At 39.9% G+C, this 11,677-nt stretch overlaps 2 protein-coding genes across 2 annotated transcripts; both read left to right on the top strand.

Annotated features, from left to right (window-relative positions):
• Positions 1-209: 209 nt before the first annotated feature.
• Positions 210-2,772, top strand: pthlhb (parathyroid hormone-like hormone b). The gene is made up of 3 exons (XM_026177065.2): positions 210-804; positions 969-1,074; positions 1,592-2,772. The coding sequence occupies exons 2-3, from the start codon at positions 971-973 to the stop codon at positions 1,986-1,988; spliced, it is 501 nt and encodes a 166-aa protein (XP_026032850.1). The 5' UTR covers positions 210-804; positions 969-970; the 3' UTR covers positions 1,989-2,772.
• Positions 2,773-6,787: 4,015 nt separating this feature from the next.
• LOC113027454 (galanin receptor 2a) lies at positions 6,788-9,051 on the top strand. The gene is made up of 2 exons (XM_026177064.2): positions 6,788-6,959; positions 7,393-9,051. Exon 2 carries the CDS (start codon positions 7,415-7,417, stop codon positions 8,336-8,338), a length of 924 nt encoding a protein of 307 aa, XP_026032849.1. The 5' UTR covers positions 6,788-6,959; positions 7,393-7,414; the 3' UTR covers positions 8,339-9,051.
• The last annotated feature ends 2,626 nt before the right edge of the window (positions 9,052-11,677 follow it).

The raw sequence follows: 11,677 nt of genomic DNA, 5'->3' as shown, positions 1-11,677 counted from the left end.
GTAACCCTGCCCCTCCCCTTATACCATTCACTCTCTGCTTGGTAACTCGTGATTACCTACACTGGTGCACACCTGTCATTTCTGAGCACCCAATGAAAATATACTAGTAGACTGCATTTTGAAAGTATGGCGAAATTCCATAGAAATTCCTCTAAATATATGTTTATTCATTAGTTTTTTTTCAGTACGCTGTTTGTTGTATGACTGGACTTTGCATCAGTGCCACGTTCATGTCACAGCAGGTGTGAGTGAAGGGTTGGTGGGGAGTGAGAGTGAGGTGAGGGTTGGGAGGTTGGGCAGGGTGTTAGCACTGGACTTAATGGGTAGGGGCTGAGGTAGCGCATGCATCTTCATCCAAAGAGGAGTTTGACTTTCTCTCAGTGCCTGTTCTCACACGGACTCACACAGGCTCACACACAGAGCTCTCAGCTCGGCTCAGCAGCTCTGACTACCGCAGATGATGCTTCAGTGCGACTTCACATGAGATTACTGCAGGACTGAGCAGAGTTGTGGCTCTGCAGCTGATGGGCTTCTCTTCTTTCTATCTTTATCCCACTTTTATTTGGACACTGGGAAGTTATAAATAGCTTAACACACACTGTTGGGAGGCAAATTAATGGAGTCGACTCGGAGGGGATTTCCCTAGGCTACATTTACACCAATGGATCTGCTCACAAGTTCTGAATGGGCCAAACTGTGTTTGGCACATTAATTTTCACACATCTTTTTTGTGAAATCATTTTTGCAAGAACATCAACACTTAAGAGCTTACGGTTTTTTGGGGGGATTTTCACTGGAAACAAAGTAAGTTTAAATGTTTATATTTTTAGAGGACTGTTTAAAGGCTGTGTGTGTCATTTTTCAGATGAAACGAACTCTACTGAAAAAACAGACACAGTTTAGGATTAATTCATTACTCATTAGAGAGACTGATGATATTCATTGTGTTGCTTACGTTTTTGCCTCAGGGATGTGCTCTATAGTCGTGCTTCATCAGTGGAGTCTGGCTGTGTTCTTGCTGTGCTCTCCGGTGACTCTCGATGGGAGACCAGTTGATGCACTTAGTAGCAGAATGTGAGTTACCTTTGTGATACCTTTAAAAAAACGAATAAACAAATTCTATGCAAGATTTCGAAAAGCTAGCAATTTAAGAAAAAAATATTTGAGATTTTCTGCAGTTTGAATATTTTAAAGTAAGGCATGGGATGTTTTCTCTGTTTTAGGTCCATATCAAACTCAGATTAGTGACAGCTCTCACACTTGTTTATGCTGCCACCTACTGTATTGAGGTTTCATAAAGCTTGACCTAAAATTTATAATAGCCAACCACTTCTTCTATTAACTTAACACTGAGATGTCAAATAAAATTTAAAGTTGGAACAAAAAAAGTTCTTAAATGACTGACTGAGAATCAGACACTTTATTAATCCCAGAGGAAATGATATATTCCTCTGGGATTAATGTTCAGCAGTAATCTAAGAGATATCAGAGACTGAAACGGATTTCTAATAGTCCACCATGTGGCTTTTTTACTACCTTTGTTTTTGATACAATTTAATCTAACTTTGGCACTTTTTTTTTTTGCTGTAAGGAAGAGGTCAGTAGGCCACGCCCAGCTGATGCATGATAAGGGCCGCACCATACATGAGTACACGCGCCGCATGTGGCTACACGAGCTGCTGGAGGAGGTGCACACGGCTGATGATCGTGCTCCACCTGCACAAAGCAGAACCTCGAGCCAAAGCTTCAGTGGAAACCACCAGAAGCCCTCGGGGGCCACCAAAGATCTCTCTGACAGGTTCAGGCAGGACAGAGTGGGCCCTAACCTCCCTCAGGAGACCAACAAAGCTCAGGCTTATAAGGAGTCACTTAAAGTTGCCACCAAGAGGAAAAAAAAGGTGAGGCTGGGCCGGCGTAGAGAAAACGATAAGAAGAGGAGGCGAGCACGGTCTGTTCTAACAAAGGCGCCACCACGGATGGCTATCTAAAAGCAAAAAATTAAAAAAACAGTACCCTTTATGTACTGCACTAAGACACTGACGCAGGCTGACTGATGCCTGACAGACTAACGATGCCAGACTCAGTCACTTTATATCTTAACCCTGAGTTTGTGCTTGTATATTAATATTTGGCTTTGTTGTTTGTATTTTTGCTGTAAAACAATCTCACACTTCATTTTAGTTTCATGATAACACCTGCTTAGGTCCATATTTATTTGGAAAATCTTTACAACTCTGCAGCCCTGATATACTTCCAAGCAGTGATATGTTTTGTAGTTTCAGATGTATGCAAGAGCACGGGAGGAAGTATTTATTTCCTATACATGATAACTTCTACAAATAATGCGATGCTGGGCACCCTGCTTTTTGTTTGGCTCTGAGTGCTGACCGTTATGGACCTACACACAACAAACTGGTCAATGAATACATCAGTTCATAATTTATTGTACTTTAAAATGTATATTTATTTTGTGAATGTATTTCAGTGCTGCTGACTAAATCCCATAATGCACTTTAGCTATATCCTGTATATGTTCTTTTGTGGTTGAGATTATGGTTTAGTAATTTTTTTTTCTATGATGGTCCTGCTTTTCTTTCACACCTTAGATAACTCAGCGTACGCTTCATTAAACCCACTTCAATCACTTAACATTGGATTTTTCTTTTACATTAAGCCAGAATCATCTACTGGATAATGTTCTGCACGTGCACTGAGGGCATACTGTATAATTTTCCAGTTATTCAAACATTAAATATGTAGTCCTTAGAGCTATTTTTTTATTCTCTGTGTCTTTATTACCAGGATATATGCAGCTCAAATGGAAAATCTGGCATTAAGAAAGAGCCAAAATGATTTGCTGAGAAAAATTATTCAAACAATTTGATTAATTGGGACTCCTTCTAAAAATAAAGCATTTAATATTTTTAATATTTAATTTTTGACTGTGAGACCAAAATAAAGCAAAAACAAAAAAAAAGAGAAAAAGAAGCGTATAAAGGCACTGATAATTGTGAATTTGTTATTCAAATTATACAAATGTAGAAAATAAGAGAAAATTTAGAAATGGCAAATTACTAAGAGACTAATAATCCTCTAAAACCATGGTTCAAGTCACAGCTCAAGTCTTTAGAGAGGATGAATTAAGAAAAAACATGAAAAAAACATTTTATTTTTAGTTTTTTACCACAGACCTGATCATATGATTATCAGCAAAATATCCCCCTTTAACCAGGCATTGCCAGCTCCTCGTGGGTGTCACACTACAACATTATGATGCAGTGAACTGTGTCGGTCTGTATCACCTAGAAATCCTAAACTCAATGGCCAACTTGTTAGGTAGATATGTTGAGCTACTCACAAATGCAACTATCTAATAAACCAGTCACACCTTGTGTATTTAGCCATGGGCACGATGACCTGAATGACCTGCTAAAGCTCAAGTTTAAGAATGGGGAAGCAAGGTGATTTAAGTGACTCCGAACGTGGCATAGTTGTTGGTGCCAAATAGCCAGGTCTGAATATTTCAAAAACTGATGGTCTACTGGAATTTTCCAACACAAACATCTCTTGGGTTTACAAAGAATAGTCTAAAAAAGAGAAAATACTCACTGAGTGGCAGTTCTCTGGGTAAGAAATGCCTTTTTGATGCCAGAGATCAGAGAATGGTTAGATTGGAAATACACTCACACAGCACCACAAATCAACCTTTGATGAAGCCCACACCAAGTGCTGTGCTAAGAGCAAAAACCCAAGGATAGAAATTACACAACTTCACAAAAACTAGACAATAAAATAGTTGAAAAATGTTGCCTGGTCTGATGAGTCTAGGTTTCTGCTGCAGCATTTGGATGGTAGGACTAGAATCTGGCATTAACAACATGAGAGCATGGCTCCATCAATGGTATCAATGGTTCCAGCTGCTGGTGGTATAATGGTGTTAGGGATATCGTCTTGTCACACTTGAGCCCCTTAGAAATGAAGTGAGCATCACTTGTATCCCACAGCCTGAGTAATGTTACCCAGTAATCGCTTTTTCACAGTGTACCCGTCTTCTAATGGTTGTTCCCAGCAGGATAACTTGCTCAGATCATCTTAAACTGGTTTCTTGAATGTGATCATTAGTTCACTGCACTCACCAGCCTCCACAGTCACCAGATCTCTACCTGCTGGACCACCTTTGGCATGTGATGAAACAGGAGATTCACATCACCAATCTGCAGCAATTGTGTGATGTTGTCATGTCAACGTGGACCAAAATTCCTGAGGAGCATCTTTAACATAAAAAGTTAAGGCAGTTCTGAGAGCAAAAGGGGATCCAACCCATTATAAGTAAACTTGGCGTTCAGTACTCTTTTATATCCTACAGATGTATGTATGCAATATATACATTTTCTGACAACACAAGGGATTATTTGCATCATCAATAACTAATCTGAGCTAGAAAATGCAATTTTTAAGAGCCTGTTGTGACCGTGTGTTGCCTTTGAGATCACTACCAAGTTGCTTTTTTTATTTTAACCAGCACTTCAGAATAGAAACATATTCCATGAATTCTGTGAATAAGATTACAACATTGTCTGAAAAAACGTTTATCCAATAACTGATTAATTATTATATTATATTGTTATTATAGTGCTCATAGTAAGTTTTCCCTCAAAGTCTTTGAAAAATAGTTACAAATGCTGTATTATTATCAAGATAAAATAGTACGAATAATAGTAAGTGTAACATTTGGGTCAAAACAGACGTTTAAAATGTTTGCTGAAGGTAGCAGCGTGAAAAACAGTGTTGTTGACTTTCGGCATGAACAGAACACAATGAAGCTGTTAATGTTCCACTTGAGAACATGTGGCACTTTAACAGCCACTGAACGTAAGATACAGACACGGATAATGGAGGGGTTAGCAGATGCATCGACGTCAGCTATCCTGAACTAAGAGCAGCAGTGTACACCATTAGCTAAAATGAGTCATAAAAGCTGTGGAAAGCCTGATAAAGCCACCGTTAGGAGCCTGCAGCTCACACTGAAGAAATCAAACAGTGCAGAGAAAAATTAATATCTATAGACGTGAAAGAACAGAGAACATAATCAATGAGCTAGGTGGGGTTTTTTTTTGACATCGCTCACTGGCCATATTATGGGATTAGAAAAACAACAAAACAAGAGAAAACAAAAACAAAACATCAAAAAAACATAATACGAGCAAAAGATGGTTTATAATACACCAAAGACTAGTGGTAAAGAGAGAGGTAAGCACATTTATATTCATGCATTTATCTTTATATTCTCTCAGGTTACATTTGATGTAGAGTTGTCAGTATTTTGCTCCCTCTCTTTGGTCCACACATATAACCAAATGCACACTGCAGGTAAGTACTGGTGAAAAGCTTGTGAAGCTAATGCTAGTTTGTTGCTATCGGGGTGGCTGTAGCTCAGGTGGCTGAGCAGGTCAGCCAATAATCAGAAGGTCGGTGGTTCGATCCCAGGCTGCATCCTGGCTGCATGCCAAATATCCTTGGGCAAGATACTAACCCCATGTTTGCCTACTGGTGGTGGTCAGAGGGCCCGGTGGCGCCTGTGTCCGGCAGCCTCGCCTCTGTCAGTGCGTCCCAGGGCAGCTGTGGCTACAATGTAGCTTGCTATTGCCTATGGGTGAATGACTGAATGTAGTGTGAAGCGCTTTGGGGTCCTATGGACTAGAAAAGCGCTATACAAATGCAGGCCATTTACCATCAAAGACAGGTCGCTGCTGCGCCTACTTACGAAACATAGATAACATAAATCCATCTTTCCCTCTGTTCCTTAGTTGTGGTGGAGTGTTTTATGGGGTAGTGAAGGTGAACTTTGACCTTTTGGTTTTAAAACATTATTATTTTATCATTTTATCCTATTAGAAATTTGTGTAAAATTTTTGTAAGAATTAGAATAAGAACTTGTTTTATGAAGTAAAAATAAAATCTAATCAGTTCATCCTTGAGTCCAAGTGAACATTTGTGATGAATAATAAGAAAATCTCAAGAAAAACATCTCAGGGCTAAGATATCACATTCAAACATAAAACAGTGAAATTGGCACAATATCAGCTTGAACTGCCAAATCTTCGAAAAGCTTTCATTCTGTTGCTTGTGTTCAAGAACAGACGTTTCTAGTTCTAAATAGACTTCTGACAGGAAGTGTTTGGCTCACAGGGCATACGCACTCAGACATTAAACATTTCATATAAATACAGTGAATTGGTTGTGAACTCCTGCAGTAGGCCTACCATCAAGGGTAGGCCTACTGCAGTAGCCCCGTTTTCTTTCTTTTTCATGTTTTAAATGCAAAAGAAATCTTTCCCTCAAGTAAAACTTATCACTATCGTACTGCAAATATCACATTAGTGAAATGATAGTGAAATGATCAACACTTTTGTTTGATTAGAGGTTAAAGAAAAACTGCTACTGTTTACTTTTGCAATGCTCATTGCTGCTGTTGCCACACATCTTATAGGGCATTCACATTTATCAGTGTGTTTATCATCTGCTCAGGTTTACATAGGTGCCTAGTTAGCTTTGATGATTAATTGCCAGACCAGACCTTTTACAAAGCACCTTTTATGTCCCTAAATAGGCCAGTGTTGTCTATTCATGTACTGCTAGACTACAGAGCTTCAAACATCATATAACAAAACTAAGAAACATGAATGCTAACAAAACACGTATGCACTGTATATCACTGATCTCTCCCAGAGTGACCAGAGTCCATTTCTCTTTAAACCTAGTCAACCAGAATCAATCTGGCCCAAGTAATGTTTGCCTTTCTTGCCTTCACATTCAGCGATCACACTTTGTAATGAGTCCTTAGAGGCTCTCACATCTCACAGTTTGTTTTAACGGGATACAAACCAGCAAATGTTTCATTTTACATAATGAGGTTAGTTCACTTGTGGACATGAGCTAATAATGGAGGTACAACAATGGTAAGTAAAAAATGATTAACCTGATGTCTCTTTCCAGTGCTATCACGTCTGAGTTAAACCATATTAATTTGTTTAACACTATATTTAGTGTAAATGTAGATATTTAGTAGCTTTCAGCGTTGTCTTAAAGTGATATTGAAATAAATTTGGCTTGTCAGTAAACAAAAGTGTTGATCAGTACATTTACTCTGCCTTGCATCATATATGTGTTTTGGTATATATGTGTCATTTACTGTGACACGTAGGTCTACACAAGCCTTACAGGTGCCATGTGATGAAGCTGTCACTTGTGTGTTAACATTAAGCAGAGTAAATGTGATATAAACAGGACTTCAGTTTGTTGAGTCATTAATCAGGATTTTATTTCCCTAATTAATTTATTGTTCTTTTTTAACCCAAATCTCAAAATCCAAATGTCATTCTTTTCTGACAGATGATGTCACTCCGATGACAACATGGCTTTTCCCAACACCTATGGGTTAATCTTTGCCTGTACCTGTGGTGTGATCCTGGGCATTGGGCTGTGTGCCAACCTGCTGGTCTTCTCTTTGTTTGCCAAGTACAACACACTGCGTAAGAACCGGCTCGATATCCTTCTGTTCAGCATGACTCTGGCTGACTTCCTAACTCTCCTGCTCATCCCTTTCACACTGCACTCTGCTGTAAGTCACTCCTGGCCTCTTGGTGACATCTCCTGCAAGGTTTACCAGTTCCTGCTAGCCTTCAGTCTGGCAGCTAGCACCTATTCGCTATGCGCTGTGTCCATGACCCGAGCCATGATCATCACCAACCCGTACCAGCCTCCCACCATGGATCTGGTCATTCTTATGTTTGTCTTAGTCTGGGCCCTCAGCTTCTTTATTAGCCTGCCTCTGCGAATGTTTGCTACCAAAAAGAGCATGGGCCCAAACCTGACGAACTTCACCTTCTGCCTTCCAACCATTCATGAGCACCACTACCAAGTGGTCCTAAGCCAGTTTGTACTTTACTACTTTATTCCGATGCTAGTCATTGCATTCAACTATGTCCGTCTGGCTCTGTTTCTCCACAAGAGTCCCGTAATGTCAGTGTCCAGTGCCAAAAACACCCGCAGAGCCTCTGTCATGGTTTTCTTGGCTGCAGCTACCTTCTCAGTGTGCTGGCTGCCTAGTTATGTGCTGGAGCTGTGTGTGTACCTGGGGCTGTATCGCCACAGAGCGGCTTGGGATATATTCCACTTTATCTGTACTGTGCTCCAATACCTGCACCCCTGTGTCAACCCAGTGCTCTATGTGCTGCTGTCTAAGCGCTACCGCCACAGGAGGGCAGCCTGGCTCTTCAGCTGTAACAGGAACAGGGTGCAGCCGCAGGTCACCAGTGTTACCACAGACAGCCTTTAGAGTCAGCTGATTTGTTTGTGAGCTGAAGACACCTTTTTGTTACAGTTACTGTTTGTACAAATCAAAATTTCTGCTGTGTCTGCCATTTTTTTTAGTTGTTGCTGTTGTTGACATTTGTGATTATTTCAGTTTCCCATTCCAAGTGTGCGCTTTAAATATAGAAGTAAGTAGACATCAAAAGTCTATTTTCAGGCGTGACACATCTGCTATGTGCCTTAAAAAGCAGGAGGAATCAGTTTCTGTATCGCTATCTTAATGACGATTTGTCTTTGAAACAATATCCTACTTTATTTTTACAAATGACTGTGATTTCCCATCACCATCGGGGGGGTCAATTTTCTTTCCCCATCATGTTGAAATGTGTTTGAGGATTAATACAGATCTGATTACAATTTATCTGTTTTAACAGAAACACGTTCAGAAGAATCATGAGATCACAATCACTAGAGAAACCGTCTGTATTTGTGGTGTAAATGTAAAAATATGTAGAGGTTTTTCAGACTTAATACATCATGAAGCTTGAATGTTTTTGTATCCCTGTTTGGATTTTTTCCTTCACTTTTTTTTAAGAGAAACTTTGTACACAATCTTTCACTGTTACCTTCACTACTTACACACTAAAATTTCAGAATAAAACTAATATGATGACCTCAATTATTCTGTAGTTTTATGTTTTTAACAGTAAATAAACGGATGGATAAAAGGTCAGGACACTGATTGCACACAGTTTGCTTTTTCTTTTGTTTTGCCGCAGTGTTTCTCTTAAATATTTGCTTCTGTTTCTAGGAATATAATAACAAGCCTCATAAAACACGCTGCAGTGTTCAGGTTGCTGTTGTGACAGTACTCCATATCATTCAGAGAGGATCTCATCCTGTGGTTCAAAGCACTCCAGTCTCATCCATCTGGAAAAAAAGTGGAATTTGTAGTCCTTGTTCGGCTCTGATGACCAGCTTTGAGGTGGAGGGCCACTCTAATCAGAACCTGTAGCAGGTGTAGAACTAGCTCGTGTGTGATTAAGGTTACCACCAGAGGCTGCAGTCAAAGATGGTGGGCACTGAGTTCATTGACAGGGTGGGAGACTCACTAGAAACCAGCTGATATTGATACTCATTTTTTTTGTCATAAAGTACACAGAAAGTAGAATATTGCTTGGAGAGAAACTTGAAATTTAATTATTTAATGATTTATTTGAGAAAGCTGGTCTGCTTCCTGTTACTCTCTACACATGTGTGCACATACCTCCACCCCCCACCCACCCTGCCACAAATCTGGTTTCCATTCACAGAGCAGCTATTCTTCCAAACAGCCATAAATCATTCAGTAAATTTTGCTACTTTGGCATCTAATGGCTATTAAATATGGACTATATGATCCAGTAGTATTACACTACATTACATGTAATGAAGAACCCAGAGGTCAGCCGCAGCTTTCACCTTCACACAATTCAATTGAGCCATCAAAAGTGACATCTCGAAAGCCTCGGGTCCAAACTCTCACACTGGAGAGTTCACGTAAGCGTGATTTTGTATTTGATATTTCTCTTAATGCTGTTTTGTGATTGTCTGAGGGCAGTGACTGCATGATATAAGGTGATGCGATCAGCTGTTTACTGGGGGTTTAACCACATCCTAACTGCACAATCAAACCTTACCAATAATGTTCATTTAAAAATGAGCTCAACCCTTCAAGAGCTGCTGATTAACCACATGGCAGCACCGCCAACAGCGGTTGATATTTCTCTTTCACAAAAAGATCACAGGTCCCAGATAAAAGCCCACATCTATGTTCACACTCTTTGATGAGACAGGCCTAAAGTTTGTGGAGGGTGTAAGATGATGACTGTGTATCAGGTGTTGTGGTTAAACAGAAAGCAGAGTGAGAGAAGTTATAATGAGGCTGGCTGAGTTCTGGCAGCAAGTAATAGGAGACAACCAGCCCCTCCCTCTGTCAGCTTGCCCCCTGACTTTTGGCCTTCTCTTTACCGTACAGCTGGCCTGACTTGTACTGACCAGTAAGGCTAGTAGTCAGTCCCTATGCTGTATGTGGTGAGACAATAAAGAATGCACGCAGAGTGTTTCAGTGTAGCAAAAACAAATGTACTGTTTTCAGAGGAAGATTAGTGATAAAGAACTTGTTCTGATGGCATTTGTCAAAATAACTTTATTGTGGCAAAGCTAGAGGATGCTAATACAATTTAGCAGGGAAAAAACTATAGGTAACAATGTCTGGTTATTAAATAGCTTGCCAGGCTATAAGTTGTGCAGTCGTAGCCGATTGGTTGGTCCTTTGTGGAACAATAGCCAATACGATCAGAGCTATTTGTGTGTTTTAAGTATGAGGATAGATCAAAAACTATTAAGAAAACATGGATGTAGCTCAGAGGTATGAAAAACTAAGTAAATACGAGGCAACTTTAAAATTCCTCTCTAATGGCCAGCAGGGGACGACTCCTCCGGTCACAGAGGTCCTGTTGTATGGAAGTTTTATTTTATTTTGAAATCAGTTTAATTCACTGTAGTTGTTGTTATTGCTGCTGTGGTAATTAGGTTTTTACTGTGTTGTTTAGTTTTTGCAGTTTTGATGTGATATCTTCCCGTGTTACCCCTTGTGAAGACTACTAAGAACTTCTACCCTCTCTGTGTGTTTAATGATAATCCTATTTCTAGTGATATTTTTTTGTTTATTTCCCATTTTTCTTTAAAGCTTTCTTTGCATTCTTGTCTTGTTTTACTTCCTGTTTTGTGATTATCTCACCTCTGTGTCACTTTTACCTTCATCTCATTCCTCTCCTGTTTGTCAGTCCCCAGACAGTCGTCAGTTTAAATATAGTCCTGTCTCCTCTCTGGCAGAGGATCTGTGTATGTTCCTGGATGTGTCCCCTTCCTTGTAAGATTTACTCAGTGTGTACTCCTGGTGTCTTTGGCTGCCTGTGTTTTCATACTTCTCTTTTCGTTACCTTTGAACTTTTCATCAGCAGCTAAAGCTTGCTTTCACTTATTTTGCCTCTGTATTTGGGTTGTCAGTGCCATACCCTGATAGGTGGCTGCACCCAGGTCACATGAGCGGTTGTTGTCCTGGGAGTTTGCTCACTTGTGCTGGTGATATCATTTGTTTGCATGTTTTGTTAGTGTGGTGTTTTACTTTGTATTAGCAGTTCAGTTTGCTTACTGACAGAATAAGTGCCCCAGTAGTGTGTAGTTGGCTTCCAGCAAGTGTTGTATGACTTTCCTCTTCATCGTTCTTTCATCCCTTATAATGCAGTTTTACTCATGCTGAGTTGTGGCCTCAGTTGAAGCCCAGACGTTGCATCATACACACACACACACACACACACAC

The sequence above is a fragment of the Astatotilapia calliptera genome, chromosome 7 (genome assembly GCF_964374335.1).
Source record: "Astatotilapia calliptera chromosome 7, fAstCal68.1, whole genome shotgun sequence".
Classification (NCBI taxonomy): Eukaryota; Metazoa; Chordata; class Actinopteri; order Cichliformes; family Cichlidae; genus Astatotilapia; species Astatotilapia calliptera.
The sequence above is the reverse complement of the archived record's forward strand: the minus strand, read 5'-3'. Positions and strand labels throughout refer to the sequence as shown.